The sequence below is a fragment of the Takifugu rubripes genome, chromosome 10 (genome assembly GCF_901000725.2).
Source record: "Takifugu rubripes chromosome 10, fTakRub1.2, whole genome shotgun sequence".
Lineage (NCBI taxonomy): Eukaryota > Metazoa > Chordata > Actinopteri > Tetraodontiformes > Tetraodontidae > Takifugu > Takifugu rubripes.
Window position 1 is genome coordinate 10,811,463 of NC_042294.1, and position 15,899 is coordinate 10,827,361.

The following is a 15,899-nucleotide window of genomic DNA, read 5'->3' on the forward strand; positions in this document are numbered from 1 at the left end:
GCTCTGCCTCGTTCGCCACCAATGACTGCAAAGGTTACCATCTCAGCCGTGAAGGTGCTCCGTGTTTGCAGGTTCCCCGGCTAATTTTCCTTTTGTCTCAATTCGTGGGTAAAAAAAAATGTAAAAAAATAATCAGAGATGATTTTACACGACAACGAGCTCTTTGTGTCGAGGCAGAGCTCCTCCTCTGATCTCTGTCGTCTGCTGCTGATGAAGCCGAACCGTTTCAAGCTTCTCCCTGAAGAGAACAGCGGAATCCTGCTCAGGTTAATCCGTCTGACGGCTGTTGTGAGGGCGAACGAGGCCCGACGCCACCTCCAGCGTGCCTCTGATCGTCTTATCCAGTCACCCGGAATGTTATTTTTAATTAGCAGGCGAGTTTGCAGCAGCCTTAAAGAGGTTATTTTATCTAGAAAGGCGCAACCGGCTGAAATGGAAGTTAAATCTCACTTAAATCTCAACTTTGACAAATGTTTAATGGTTCAAAAGAGAATGCCGCGCACACTTCTTCACGTCTAAATATTCTGATGTAGATGAAATAAGTGCTTCACGTTTTAAATTCAAGCAGCGCCAGATGTAAACAGTGTCTACGTCCTTGCAGGTCGGCGTCGTGCGCTCTATCGAATCCAGGATGCTAATCGCTAACAGGTGATAATGGCTGGTTACAGCAGGGATAAATCCTCCGGGGGTCTTGAGCTCTAACACCCATGAAATTTGCTTCCCCAATAAAATCTGCTGGACAACCTAAAAGCCCGACCTCAACCCCGGCCTTTTGTAGGCCGCCATCGATGATCTAATGCGTGAAAGCACCGTGTCCCTGCAACACGCCGCGCGCCAAAGTCCAGAGATGTGCAGAGCGCGACTGTAGCAAATCTATTTCTACGGCGGATCCGAGCTATTGTGGCGGGATCCACAAGGACCTCCACACGCACTGCAGCTTCAATTTGTTCTGCCAATTATCCCCCCGCCCCGGCCACAATGATGGAAGGTGGCTCTCAAAGAGCCACAGAAGAGAAGGAGGCCCCCCAACTCTGTTTTCTGGGGGTCCAGTCAGGCCTGTGCTGACAGACTGACTGTGGCGCTAACCAGTCAGGTCTTCAAAGAGACAAAGACAGAGGGGAGGGCAGTGGGGGGGGGGGAGAAGAATGAGCTGCCAAGGGAGAAAGAAGACAGAGTGGGCGAAGGAGAAAACAGATAGTGAAGGATAGAGGAGTGCAACCTTTTGACCATCTGGCTCGGTGGGTGACAACAGCCTTCGTCTGTACGTTAGAGCTGAAAAACAGGCAAATTAATCTGTCAGGAAGATTAAGGAGAGTCGACGGGTCGTCGGGTGGCTGAAAGAGAGCAACCCCCCCCCCCCTCATCCACGGTTGGGATTTAGACCAAAACCTTGCTGGATTCTGCCGGTTCAACAGTTTGTTGAACAACCTCAACTTCACATGACTGAACCCCCCCCCGATGGAGGGAATCACACACGAGGGACATGAGAAAGGAAAACTAAGTATTCTGAGGGGAGAAAGTCAGGATTCTAACTTCTGCAGTCTCATTTGGACATTCCTCCCCCCCCCCCACCTCAGCTCCCCGCCTCCCTCCAGGGGCCCTCTGGCTGCATCAGGATTTGTGGATGGTTGGACCCGGGGAAGGAGGCTGTCCTGATGTTCAAGAGACCAACAATTGGTCCTTCAGCTCTTACGCCCCCCCCCACTCCAAAACTGAGGGGTGAAGAGTGTGGAGGCAGCGTAGGGAGAGATTTAGCCTGGAAGAGCGAGAGAGGACACAGGGACGTGTGTGGAAAAGAGAGGAAGACGAGACGGGAGGCAACAGGTAAGAAGAGATCCGGACTTTCAGGAGGCTTCTGAACTCCATCTTGAGTTTGGTCTTTGATGATCAAAGAAAAGTTGTGATTTGTTCCATTTGTGACCGGTTGATACGCAATTCCGCAAATTCTGCTGCAACTTCAAACGTGCGGAGACGTCGGACGGACATCCGGACCAGGGACGGACATCCGGACCAGGGACGAACATCTGGGGGATCGTTGGAACACGTTTGATCTGGGACGTTGACAAACTCTCCGGGGTTACGGCAACATTTCCCCCCTGCGTCCGTGTGGAATGTTAGCATCATTTTAAAATAGCAGTAAAACCTCGGGGTGAAGGTGGTGGGTTCCAACCCAGCATCCCGGGATGGAGCTCAGGCTTTCAGGAGTTTAACCGCGATGTTGAGTCACTTTCCCACCGTGTAAAATCAATTGCAGTTAACAAATTGGCCGTGACGTTTTTTTTTTTTTTGGGTGCACCGTGGTGGGGGGGCCCCGCTCTCCACGGGTCCGCCCATTTTAGTGAAAAGGTTTTTATCCCGAGCGGGAGCAGCTCAGACACGACCACTGTGAAATTAACAATCCATAATGCCGAACATCACAGTCAAACGGGCGGCGCCACAAACCGAGACCACCCGGACGACCGTGGGGGATTGGGGGGGGGGTGGGGGGGGGGGGGGGTCCAGGGGTCTGGGTCAGGTGTGCGGCATAACACAGGTGATTTTGCCGTCCTGTTGGAGCAGTTGAAGGTTCGGTATTTGGCTCAGATCCTCACACGGGGATGAAGAAAAGAAAAATATTAGTAATAATGGTTAAACCGCCGCCCACTCAGGTGCATTTCCCTTCCACGGAACAGTGGAATTCCGACTGGTGACCAGTTTGAGGCAGCGGTCTGTTGTCGGAGCGATAATAGAGCAGCAGGTGGACTCCGACTCGGATGATGCGAGAACTCGGCCGATGGTTGAGTCACGCCAGCTGCTCCCGCTGGCTTCGTTTTCAGGTTTTTAAGAGAAGAACTTCAGAAATGGGGTCCTCACGCCGGTGTGCCTGCTCTAAATTCTCCTCTCGACCTCCAGGTTCCATTTCCCTCTGCTCCTAAATCCCGATGGGAACATCCGTCTCCATCTTGAGCTTTTCCGTGCGATTGCTCCTCATCCCGTCATCATTCACATCCTTTTACAAGATGAACGGCAGCTGCTTTTTCCCCCTCTTAACCAGCCGAAACGCTGCCAGACCAGCACAAAGGAAACTAAGAGGAGGGCAGGATGTTCTGATGTGGCGCGTCAACTCGTTAGGGGCGACAAAACGCTGGGGCACAAGCTGTGACCTTTTGAGGGGGCGGGGCCAGAGAGAGGAAGCAAAGAACCGGGAGCTAATTTTACTTCATAATGGCTGAAAAAAAGGGGAGCAGAGGGGTCAAGTGTCAGCCATCCTGCCAAGAGGCTCTAAGCAGGGGTTCAGCCGACAGCAGACACCCCCCCATCCCCCCCATTTACTGCCTTTTGTGCCTCTTCAACAAAGATTAACTGATTCTGCAGCTTCAGAGGCACAATGAGCTCTTACAAAGCATAATGGAGTAAACAGTCTCTCATTCTTCTGATTTTCTTTCTTTGAGCCAAAAACTTTGCTGCCCTCTTGCCAACAGCCCCCCCCCCGCCACCACTGAGAACCCCCTCAGCACAATCACAAAGATGCTGCCACCCCCTCCCAGTGCAGACAAAAAGAATAAGTTACTCTGGCCTTGCAGATAATCAAAGAGATCAGTAGCTGATGAAGTTGTGGGTGCAGGGGATCCGTGATACTAAATATCACGCTAGGGAGGTGCAGCGTATCGGCCACCGGGGCCGATTGGATACGCAGCCACCGGGGCGATGCACTAACGACGCAGTGGAACCCCTCGTCGATACGATGCCACGCCCTTCTTATGGCGATAAAACGTGGTTTAACAGTCATTTCAAAGGGATGCGGCTTCATGACAAAGAGGTTCGGTCCTGTGTGACGTGATCCAGTTTGAGTTAGCTGTGGTCCTCATCCCACGTCAGGTTTCTTCCCTCAACAGGACAGTTTGTAACTTGTAACAAGTTTGTACGTGTTTTAAAAAAACCTGAAATATTGCCACGCGTTTGATTGGTGCATCAAATATCTCCTCGCCGCCTATTTTTTGAGCGTGCTCCCGGTTTCCCCTTCAGATCGTCTCGGAAACATCATGAGGCAGGGAAGAGATAGAAGAAGATATGCACATTTAATCGATTTAACCACGGAATTTACCGATGCCGACAAGAGATGCGCCGCAAATTCACCCCTAAATTACATCCGATGCGGCCGGATTTTACCGGTGCAGTAGCATGGGAATCGGTGAAACTCGCCATCCTTAACACACACACAGGCACCCCGACCGTGTGTGTGTGTGTGTGTGTGTGTGTGTGTGTTATGTTCTTCAGACCTTCAGATGAACCTCAAATTTTCTCCTCCACTCATTTATCCATTTTCTGTTTTAAACAGTAACCAGAGAGGAGAGAAGCAGCAGATATTCCCCCCCCACACCCCAAGTCTCCAGCTCCAGGTTCAACGATGGGACACCGGTTCCGTCTTCGGAGCCTCCTGCTCACTGTTGTCCTCAGCGTCCTGTCCCTCCTGCCCCACAGCCTTCTGGGTAGCCCTGGGGAGGAGACGGCGGCAGGAAGGTCGCCGCTCCTGCGGAGGGTGAAGCGAGGCTGGGTGTGGAACCAGTTCTTTGTCCTGGAGGAGTACACCGGACTGGAACCCCTCTATATTGGAAAGGTCAGCGCCGATCACACGCACGTGCATGTTGTGTCCTGTGGCCCTCAGAGGCGGCGGCTTTTCTGCGTGACCTTTCTGCTCTGGCTGCCTAATGTGAGAGATGCTCCACCTCCAGAGGAAAACGGCGTTTAGAGCTGCTGCGTTCAGAACCTGCGTTTCCAGCCCGACGCGCACGGCTGTGGCGCCTGCATTAAAGCAACAACGAGGGAAAACTTTCCCAAAAAAAAAACCCAACACAATTTAATCCTTGAATGCACCCCAACAGCTTCTCTTCTGTCCACTCTGAACCGGAGCCAGACAGCAGCGATCGAGTTAATTGACTCGATCCGAGCCTTCGCTCTGTCCGGCGCTCCGACAGGGAGCGAGCGAGCGAGCAACAGCATGTGGCGGAGCTTTGACTGCTGAGTCAGCAGGGCGACCCGGACGTTTGATCGATAGTTTTGCGAGGGAGGGATCATCAGCGGAGACCACACACAATAAACCCCTCAAAAGAAATACATTACTCACTTGGAACATTAAGCTAATTACAGATCTAAACGGTAAGGTACGATAAACAAGCATGTAAGCTACGACGCTAGCTAACCCAGCTAACCTTCTGCCTTCTTTCACATCCCAAATAAAGTCACACAAAGTACATTAAAAGTTGGAAATGATGTGATCCCACCTTACTCTCTGGAATGCTACAGTATCTGATATTTGGGAATTCCGAGGACTGTAATTCAGAATGAGCCGAGAGGACAGGACCCGGTCCTGGGAGCCTCAGAAGGCCCTCGGCTTATGTTCTTTACATTAATCCTTCCAGTCGCTGCTTTTTTATCAGTTCCATTTAGCATTTGCTCCTTTTTTAAGCTGCCCGCCTCTTTCAGAGGTGAGGGGAATCCGCCCCCCCCCACGCCGTGGCGAGATCAGGGGTAACAGCGTTCCTCCTTTCTCTGGCTCGGGGACAAAGCCAGGATCAGAGCAGGAGCAGGTGGATGAGGCCGAGCGGAGAGGCGCTGCGAGACAGATCGCTAGCAGACGCCAGGCTGAACCTCACAATGAGGTGTTGATTAAAAACACGGATCCCGGCCTGAGCCGCCGGCGAGGGCGGCGCGGCGCCGAGGAGAAGCTGAACGTGCGGCTGCAGCAGGGATGACGAGGATTGTGGAGATTAGCAGAATTAGGAAAGTTGCACTGCGGTGTTTTGACTGTATTAGACTGGAAACAGCAGCGGCGTCTCTCTTCCAGTCAACTGGGACTCGAACACTCTCCAACTAATTAGCGCAGGAGTCGTCGGCCCGTCACCTGTTAGCAACTTCCTCTTAATCTGAGGTTGCTTTGGAACAAAACGGAGGCAACAAAACGCCGAAGCGAAGGCCTGAAAAACAGGCTGTGTTTGATGCGGCCGAGTGATTTCTGTCGACGGGCCGTTTAATCCCGCTCTGACGGCAGCTTTCATCACGCCAGCCCATAATATACACACACAAAAGCGATTGCACGTCTACAGACCGGCGTCATTAGAAAAGGCCACGCGGGGATTGTGATTGCACCGCAGGGCAACAATCGAGCCGCGGAAGGTGATTACGAGTCTATCGGTGGTATTAAGGTGCACAAACAGCCACGGACCCCCCACGGAGAACCGCCGCTGGGTCAAATGACTTCCTGATATCGGGATGAAAAACAAAGAAACAAACAGGTCCGTTTCCACGCAGGAGTTCCTGGTAAATACAGGGGGCGCCGACTCGCTCTCGCTGTTCTAGTCCCTCCAGCTCCGCCCAGAGCACCGCCCCCTGCTGGCAGGCTGCAGCACAGCTCTTAAATACTAACGGGTCCTTGGTGTTGTCCACAGCTGCACTCGGACATGGACAAGGGGGACGGCTCCATCAAGTACATCCTGACAGGCGAGGGCGCCGGCACCACTTTCACCATCGACGACAACACGGGCGACATTCACGCCATCCAGAGGCTGGACCGAGAGATGAAGGCCCAGTACGTCCTCCGCGCTCAGGCCAGGAACCGCCTGACCGACAGGCCCCTGGAGCCCGAGTCCGAGTTCATCGTCAAGATCCAGGACATCAACGACAACGAGCCCAGGTTCCTAGATGGACCCTACTGGGCCACCGTACCAGAAATGTCCCAAATAGGTAAGAATGGAGAGAAGCGGCCCGTGAAACGTCGGACGGGTCTAATTACAGCGGAGACGTACACAACCGCCCGCAGTCACTATTGTCTGCTTCATCTCCCATTCATGAACCACTTTTTTTTGCTTCCTGTCGAGTAAATAAGCATTTCTGGACCAGGTCCAGCCACTCAGAGAATTACCTTCGGAATAACTTATTAGATTTAGAAGAGTTTTAAGAAACCCCGTCTTTGTGCAGGAACATCTGTGATCCAGCTGACCGCCACCGACGCCGACGACCCCACGTACGGCAACAGCGCCCGGGTGGTCTACAGCATCCTGGAGGGGCAGCCCTACTTCTCAGTGGACGCCAAGACCGGTACGCCATCACCGACTGGGCCGCAGTTCTCCCGCCTGCTCGTTTCCCTTTCAAGGCCCCAAAATTGAGCTAAAGACAGGACTTGAGCACCTCTGTGGCGGTGACTGACAGGCGGTCTTTGCCGGCACTCGACTCCCTTCACCAGGGTCTGATTTCAGCCGTGCACGTTTTGAGAGCCCCAGCTCTGAGTGCATGTGGCTCAGCATGATGCCTGTTGTTGCTATGAGACCGACAGAGGTTGTTGTGTTTTTTCCCCGTTTTATTACAACCTGCTTTGCTCCAAAAAGGTGGAGAAGAAGAAATAAAGCCCACAGACACCTGAGCTGCTCCTTAATGTTAGTAGTTGGGCAACAGAATGTGAAAACACCAAACTTTTCCCAAATAAATTGCAATCTTCTGCAAATTAACCTTAACACTAACACATAAATAAATAAAAGGCTAATTCTCCTCTAGCGCCAGACTCAGTAAGAGCAGCTATAACTCAGGCCACCTCCAAATCTCCATTAGTCTCCTGAAAGCAGAGTTTTTACTGCAGCTGCCTCATTTCCTTGTTTGTGAAATCTGTTGCCAATCCTCTCCGGCTGCCCAGCAGCTTCATCCATCACCGGAACATGAGAAGCTCTGCAGCTATCAATCAGCATCGCCGCCGCTTTTATCACAGGGAGCAGACTGGGAAAGTTCCTGTGTGGAAGACTGAGGACGGATCCGCGCCACGCTTGCGCTCAATTCCGATGCACCGAAACTTCTCGTTGTCATTCCTGACGATTAGCTTAGCTTAGCGCTGTAAGAGCAGCACGATCCAAATCTTAATGGCGACTGCCGACATTAAATCCTCCGAGTTCTGACCAGCTCTTTCATTTACAAGCAGTTCTCTATGATTTTAATTGTGTCTTTCATTTCGCCCCAAACGCCACGCCTGACCTTTGACCTGTCCACAGGCGTGCTCCGGGTGTCGCTGGCAGACATGGACCGGGAGACCAGAGAGAACTACTCCGTGGTCATCCAGGCCAAGGACATGGGGGGGCAGATGGGAGGTCTGGCCGGCACCACCACGGTCAACATCACGCTCACCGACATCAACGACAACCCGCCCATGTTTGACCAGAGTAAGAGAGCGAGCGCTCGTCCTCGCCGTCTTATCGCTCCCAATGTAGCGCGTTTCCTGAAGCACTTTCCTCTGCGGCCGAGCCCGAACTCAGGTCACCTTCCTCTAATCTCTGCAGGAGTAAAACGTCGTGAGAGGAAACGTCCTCCTTGTAGAACATCCATCTGTCTTTTTGATCGCTGCGGCTGAATTGTTCTTTAAGAATACCCAGATTTAAAACTGATAGCAGATTAGCTCTGGTTGATGGAGCGTCTGAGCTATTCACGGTGACACCGACACCCGTTCGCCCTCCACCTCGTCGTTCTGGTGCTCCACTCCCCTGGCATGTCTTCCATATCATCTCCTGCACCCCCACCCCCCCCCTGCTGTCACCAGCGGCCCCATGCTGCCTCTCTCATTATCCACGTTTCTGCACGCCATTACAGGCTATCGCAGGTCAGGGGTTGCCTAACGGTCCGCCGTCATCTCTCCCTGCTCGATGGGTGGTTACCCGCCCCCCCGCCTCCATTACTAGCTGTCCTACCAATTAGAGCCATCACTTTGCTGGAACCTCCATCATGAGGGGGTCTGACGAGCACAAAGTCCAGACAGGTCTCAGTGGACCGCAGGGAGCGCCACAAATTGGGCAGCCGTCACCTCTTTTTTAAGCTTAAACAGTAGATGATCAATAGACAAACAATAGATCAGGACAGTGCGTAACCCAGCTGTGAAGCACTGTTGGAACTTTTTGAGTGAAAGTGTGTCCACGTGTGTGAATGTGACAGAGCGACCGTGGAGGTTTTAGAGGGCTTATGCCTCCCTCTAGTGGTGGAAACGTGTAAAACGTGTGTGGGGTGTTATACAGTCATTTCATAATCTCGGGACACAATTTCTATCTTTCAGTCGAACATATTTCGTGTTTCCACACTGACAGTTGCTGGTTCTACCTCAGGGTTGTACCAGATGAGCATCCCGGAGGCGGCGCCCATGGGTTCGGTGGTGGGTCGCATCTGGGCAAAGGACAGGGACATCGGGATCAACGCCGAGATGAGGTACAGCATCATCGATGGAGACGGGAGGGACACCTTCGACGTCAGCACCGACCCCACCAACCTGTTTGGCATCATCACTGTAAAAAAGGTGCGAGGAACCCTAACCCGAGCCACTTTGACCTATTTAGCGCCGACGTTTTCCACGAATTCTCAGGTGGACGTAAAATTCTGGGAACAGAGTGAAACATTTGGCGGCTCAAAGCTCCTTTTTGTGTTCAATCTTCAGCCGCTGGACTTCGAGACCAAGCCCAGCTACACTCTGAAGGTGGAGGGCGCCAACACCCAGGTGGACCCCCTTTTTCACCACCACGGGCCCTTCAAGGACGTGACAATAGTGCACGTGAGCGTGGAGGACGTGGACGAGCCCCCCTTGTTTGACTCACCTGGGTACTACATCGAGTTGCCGGAGGACGCCGAGATCGGGACGGTGGTGAAGACGGTGTCGGCAAGAGACCCCGATTCAGCCAACAACACAGTGCGGTGAGGAGGGGGTTACCACGGCAACTCAGGTCTCCTCCACAGGACGTCATTAACTGTTATACAACCCAGAGGTTAAAGGTCAAGGAGCGACTCGTCACACTAACTGGTTATACTAAGGCAGAGATGGTGAATGGACTGGTTGTACTGGGCCTGGGGGGGGGGGGGTAACTGGTTCTACTGGGCTGGATAGGTAAGCAGAGGATAAATGGACCTGTTGCTATCGTAGGCCAACATTTATTTACTATGATTTAAAATGTCGGTAACGTAAATATTCTTACATTTATTTCCTTTACGCCACCAGTCACCAGCTTCAACAACATCGGTATAACGGAACACGCGAGAATTAAAAAATTTAAAATTACAATTAAAAACATGCAGACATGGAAATCCATACCTGTGTCAGCTGTGTAAATGTCACTAAACAACAGGCGCTGTCGGCCATTAAGTTATTAACTTTAACTTGATTTTAAAAGCGTCCTTTCTGGAGAAAAGAGGTCCAGCCATACCTGGGCAGCAGCGGTTACACCTGAAGCCGTTTAGGCCAATTAATGGTTGATTCACGTGCTGTTGAGAGGCTCGTTCATCTCCGGCGTGTAAGAAAATTAAAGTAAAAACTCCTACTGCTGTAATAAATACAACAACAAGCTCCGATTAACTGCCTACATTTTATTACAGCACACAGTTTCACGAAAATAACGTAATATAACACGGTGGCGCGGGTGTAGTTCCGGTTTGCCACCACACGGGGGCAGAAACTCACCGTGTTGGCGGAAGAGCACAAACGCAACAACCTTGACAACGATTTCCAGTAATTAGCCGCAGCAACGTTTTCATACACAGGCTGTCCAGATGTTGAGTTGTTCTGATTAAAACTATAAATGATTATGCATTAAGGCTTTCATTAAGGCTATCAATCATCTGGGGAGTCGGACAGCAGGCTGCAGCCAGTCTGTCAGGGTTTACCAGCTGGAACAGGGATGGAGCTGGTGGATGGGAAGCTCTTATGAATGGTTGCATGTGTTGTTTTGGTGTCTGCAGATATTCCATTGAGAGGACGAACGACCTCGACAAATACTTCTACATCGACATCACATCCGGGGCCCTCATGACGGTGCGGACCCTGGACCGAGAGGAGATGAGCTGGCACAACATCACGGTCCTCGCGATGGAGATGAGTGAGTTTCATCCGGGTACAGGACAATGCCACTCAAACTCTGTTTATTTTACACCTTGAAGGTGAAAGACCATTTTGGTGGAGCATATTTGGTTCTTAGGCCTTCGTTCCGGAGTTGAGCGCCACATCAAAGCATCAAAGAACCAGGATTAGGACCGGGAAAGTGCACTTTAGCGCCACTCTAGTGGCTCTCTGGTTATCCGTGTGTGTGTGTGTGTGTCCACAGATAACCCATCACAGATCGCCAGCGTGTCTGTGGCCATAAAGATCACGGACGTGAACGATAACCCGCCCTCGCTGACGCATTACCTGGAGGCCTACGTGTGTGAAAACGCCAAAGCCGGGCAGGTACGGACCAGTTTACGGGGCTGCGCGTGAATAACCGGCCTCTGTGGTTGATTGGACGTGTCTGCTGATGTCGCCCAGCTGATCCAGATGGTGACGGCCGTTGACGTGGACGAACCTCAGGGCGGACAACACTTCTACTACAGCCTGGCGCCGGAGGCCGCCAACAACCCCAACTTCACCCTGAGAGACAACCAAGGTACACGCTGGTGGCGCGCTGCCCCCTCAGGCCAGCTCTGGTCATTGCACCTCAACAGAATATTAGTGGATTAAAACGACAGTGTGTATTTGATGTGGGGTGAAACAGGCTGTTTATTATGAATGTCCCCCCCCCCCCCACCGCCTCCACCCCCCATGACCATCCAGACAACACGGCGTGGGTCCTGACGCGCCGCGGAGGCTGGTCCCAGCAGCAGCAGACCGTCTTCCACCTTCCCATCATCATCTCCGACAGCGAGCACACCAGCACCAGCACGCTCACCATCCGCGTGTGCAGCTGCGACCACGAGGGCAACGTCCTGTCGTGCAACGCCGAGGCCTACAGCCTCCCCGCCAGCCTCAGCAGGGGGGCGCTCATCGCCATCCTGGCCTGCATCTTCGTCCTTCTGGGTGAGTGGCGAGCTGAGTCCGAAACATCATCCGCAGCGTCACGCCGGCGTTTCAGGCGTCATCGGCTGGATCGTATCTGACGAGTTTCTTTATTTTTCCCCACTTTTTCCTCCCTTAAATCCTCCTAAACCTGGAAGTTTTTCCTCCCTTCATTTAAGCGAAAGAGAACAATTAAAAGTTTCAAACGAGCCATTGAAATCATCCTCGTTCCGGAGTGGGATTTGGCCCCGGGCTCTTTGAAATTAAAGGTCGGTGATGTCACAGGTGAAGCTGGCGGAGTTGTTTCAGCAGAATTTATTGCTGCGTCTGAGCGGAGCGGAGTGAGTCGCCCAGCGGAGGGTTTACGGGTCTGCGGGGAGCGATAACGCACGTCTCCATCGGCCTCCGAGGGGGGACACGGAGCGTGATGCTGCGGAGCAGCTGGCGCTAATGAACGCCAGACTTTTACTGGGACCAGGAAAGAAAAAGAGACGCGTGGTTAATCCAGTGGCTGTGGAATCGCAGCAGGAGGCGGCTGCTAACGCGCCTTTGTCAAACTGACAAAGTGTTTCTGAGGTTTAGACAGAAATTCGTCTCTTTATTGCTGGAAAATAGGAAAATGAAGGAAAATAAGTCTGCTTTTCCCCCTCCAGGTGATTTAAGGGTTCATTTTTTATTTAAGATGAATGCGTTTTTAAAATATTGGGGGGTTTTTTTGGCGAGTGTCCAGTATTATAAATGTCCTAACGCGTTTGTGTGTCCTCTCTGCTCCAGTGATGATCCTGCTCATGCTGTCCCTGCGCACCCACCGGAAGAAGACCTTCCTGTGCGACGAAGAGGAGAACGTCCACGAGAACATCGTGCGCTACGACGACGAGGGCGGCGGCGAGGAAGACACCGAGGCCTTCGACATCGCTGCCATGTGGAACCCGCGAGAAGCGCACCATCACCCGGGCAAGATGAGACAGGACATGCTGCCGGAGATCGAGAGCCTGTCCCGGTACGTCCCTCAGGCCTGTGTCCTCGGCGGCGGCGGCGGGGACAGCAGCGTTCACGGATACGTGCTGGCGAAACTCCTGGAGGCGGACCTGGACCTGTGCGCGCCGCCCTACGACTCGCTGCAGACCTACGCTTACGAGGGGGAGGGATCTGTGGCCGAGTCCCTCAGCTCTCTGCAGTCGGGGACGTCCAACACGGACCACGAGTACGACTACCTGAACGACTGGGGCCCGCGCTTCAGGAAGCTGGCAGAGATGTACGGCGTGCTGGAGGCCAACAGTCCGCCGCTGTGGTAGAGCGACTTCGCCGTTCAGAGCCGGGCAAAGTTTCACCACGGCAAAGCCGACCAGTGGGAAACGTGCGCGGCAGAGACACGACGGAGCGGAGACGTCCCGTTAGCGAGGAGGTGGAGACGTCCCGCAACTGTTAGCACTTGAACTTTGGCGGCCTCGACCAGGCGAAGGCCTTGAGCAGCACTGTGAGCCGGGCTTAAATCTCCCCGAGAGACGGCAGCTCCCAAAACCCCCACAAATGAACGTCTTCAAAGCACACGTTAACCCCTCCCTGCCTGATCCCCCCCCCCCCACTCCCCCCCCACCCCCATGGTTCAAAGAGTTGAGAGCGGAGACGGCTGGGGGGGTGGTTACAGCCCAGGAGTCACTGCTTCTTTGAAGGGTTTTAATTTATTCCTCTGTCTCCGGTGCTGTATTTATATTTTCTCTAAGTTATTCACACCTTCCTGCTCACATATATGTTGTGACCTATATGATGTAAAGGCCATGTTTCTTGTGTGGGTGGATCACGCGATACACGTGTGACGTGTTTATTCTTCTCGTCTCGTTTGTCTTCACACGTTTTTACGGTAATTCCGCAGTTTTCCCCCTCTCGAGTGCGTAACGGTGGCCACTTCCTGGACGCGTTCTCCGTCCTCACGTCTGGGAGAACGGGTGTGGAAAAGCACACGACACAGCTGCCTTTCATCGTTCCTTTGGATCCACCACCGTGCCGCCATCGCTCAGCAGCTGAGGAGGCCCCGCCCGTCCGGGTACTGGTGTTGTCCAACCTGGGTGGCGCCACACTCACGTGGGACGCTGCCTCCATCCCAGCGGACTTCAGAGATAATCTGACTTAAGTGCCAAATGTAAAAAGGTCATTTTGGATTAAAAAAACAACAACTCCAAAACACTTAAAAACTGTGTTTTGCCAACTGAGGGAGGAAACGTTTTTTTTTTATATATATAATTTGATTAAAGTTTACTTGAAATTTCTGTGGTGAGTCAAGCTACGGTCAGTACGTGAATGTAGATATGTTTTTGTATTCTTGGTAATAAAAAAGAAAGAACAACGAAAAGTCTCACGTCAAAGATTACTCTGCACATTATTTCAGGCCCAGACGGGAACGAAGCAAACGTGTCCTTCAAGAGATTAAGCAGCTGCTTAAATACGCAATCACGGGCTGAATTGTCCTCTAAAGCGTTATTGCGGTTCATTACTGTTCCCGGGCGGTTTTACCGCAACATTCACGTCAGAAAACGGACCGCGGAAAGGTGGAAATCAGGTAGAAACACGAAGAGTTTCCACTCTTCGTGTTTTCCTGCTTCTGGGAAACACCTTCCTGATGTTTGCAACCGGAGCTCTTCCCTCTCAGCTCTGCATGAACCAGGCCACCGTTTGGGGGAGTGTTGGGGTCCCCGCCCCCCCCCAGGCCGGTTCTTGGCTGAAGCGCTGGCATCCCAAAGTCGCTGAGGGGGTAATTTGTCTTAAGCTCCAGCGCTCTCCCTAACAGACGGAGCCCAAACGCAGAAGATAATAAGGAGCCTTCCAGCTCTAATCCCGCTGAGGATAAGGCCGGTGAATCGTCCCTAATGCCAAGTGGAAAAACACACTTCTCAGGGCTGGAAAGTCAAATTCAAGCTGGTCCCCCCAGTTCCATGTGGAGTCAGAGGATCAAACACCCGTCGGGCGTTTTTGATCCGCTCCGGTCTTCGGCTCCCGGCCTCTCTCACCACACCGACGTCCTCCCTGCTGCCCTCCGCTCGCCGTCCTCCATCGTTCCCTCCACCTCCCCCCCCATTAATCCGCAGCAGGACACGCGTGTCTCTGCCTCGGGGTCGGGCTGCCGTTCCTCATTCCGATTATTTCTTCTGCAGGAGAAAGCCATCCTCGGGATCTATGAGCTCGTCACTAGTCCCAGATCCAGACACATTGGACCATGTCTGAAGGACGGCTTAATGAGGCAACCGTCTGCTTCCTGGATCAGATCCCACGTTCACCATCCTCCTATTGTACTTCATTGCGTCCCCTTTCATCATCCTCCCCGTGACCTGGTGCCGCGTCCCGCCGTTACTGCCCGGTCCAGGAACATCAAAGAAAAGCGCTTTGATCTCCTGCAGAGGACGTCACGACTTTGAAGTCTGGAACAGAGGAAGAAACAAAGGAGACGGTTCCAACGTCCTCCCCGAACGAGCGTTTCGCTTCATTTCAAGCGTGAGGAGAAGCTTCAGCCTCGGGAAGACGTGCACACAGGTCACGCACGCACGTGCAGCTCCGGCTGCGCAGAGACATGCGCGTGCGACCTGCAACCGACCTCAGGCAGCAGCTGAACGGGATAAAAGGGAACCATGTTCGCTCCTCACGTTTTCCAGTCAGAGCTCAGAGGGAGGCGGCGCCTCCGCGGGCTTTGATCTTTATCAAGAGGTTTGGAATTGGAAACCAAGACTGATAAGGAAGCATCTGTTTCAAACATCTGCATTAGGGCTCATTTAGTCACTCAATCAAATATTCATCGCCGACTTCTGTTGGAGACTAATTTGATAAACAACCAGAATTAGAATCATCAGGGGGGGAAAAGGCAGTTTTCCTTGGAGACGCTCGTGGCGGAAGTTTGAAGGACGGACTGGAAAAGATGAGCCAGGATTCGGAGCAGAGGACAGATTGGGGCCAGAAGATGCCGCCTTCTGCTCCTAAAAGAGTACGAAAGGCACTCATCTGTGCCGGTGACGTCTGCTGATGACATCATCAGGGTGCGACGGCGTCACGTGGATGTTCTTGTCCGGCTAAAACGCCGGATCAATAGATGTAAAGCGCTGGCCGCTCCCAGATC

The 15,899-nt window shown here is 52.7% G+C and overlaps 1 protein-coding gene and 1 long non-coding RNA gene across 4 annotated transcripts in view; one reads left to right on the forward strand and one right to left on the reverse strand.

The window, feature by feature from the left end:
• LOC115251209 (uncharacterized) overlaps positions 1-10,713 on the reverse strand; it is a 58,953-nt gene extending 48,240 nt beyond the window's left edge. For both annotated transcript variants that reach the window (XR_003889771.1, XR_003889770.1), the window contains exons 1-3: positions 10,085-10,713; positions 9,594-9,743; positions 9,106-9,271 (exon numbers count right to left, since the gene is read on the reverse strand). This is a non-coding gene — a long non-coding RNA (uncharacterized lncRNA). The remainder of the gene's footprint in view (positions 1-9,105; positions 9,272-9,593; positions 9,744-10,084) is intronic.
• Positions 1-13,225, forward strand: part of LOC101064770 (cadherin-20) — a 28,825-nt gene extending 15,600 nt beyond the window's left edge. The window contains exons 1-12 of one of the 2 annotated variants that reach the window (XM_029842691.1): positions 1,771-1,824; positions 4,319-4,597; positions 6,426-6,720; positions 6,955-7,074; positions 8,013-8,180; positions 9,111-9,298; positions 9,437-9,690; positions 10,729-10,865; positions 11,091-11,212; positions 11,291-11,408; positions 11,576-11,818; positions 12,572-13,225. In XM_029842691.1, coding sequence (XP_029698551.1) covers positions 4,388-4,597; positions 6,426-6,720; positions 6,955-7,074; positions 8,013-8,180; positions 9,111-9,298; positions 9,437-9,690; positions 10,729-10,865; positions 11,091-11,212; positions 11,291-11,408; positions 11,576-11,818; positions 12,572-13,092 — 2,376 coding nt within the window. In that variant the 5' untranslated portion in view covers positions 1,771-1,824; positions 4,319-4,387 and the 3' untranslated portion in view covers positions 13,093-13,225. Of the gene's footprint in view, positions 1-1,770; positions 1,825-4,318; positions 4,598-6,425; positions 6,721-6,954; positions 7,075-8,012; positions 8,181-9,110; positions 9,299-9,436; positions 9,691-10,728; positions 10,866-11,090; positions 11,213-11,290; positions 11,409-11,575; positions 11,819-12,571 lie in introns of those variants that run through there. The other variant, XM_003968171.3, reaches the window with a different exon arrangement.
• The last annotated feature ends 2,674 nt before the right edge of the window (positions 13,226-15,899 follow it).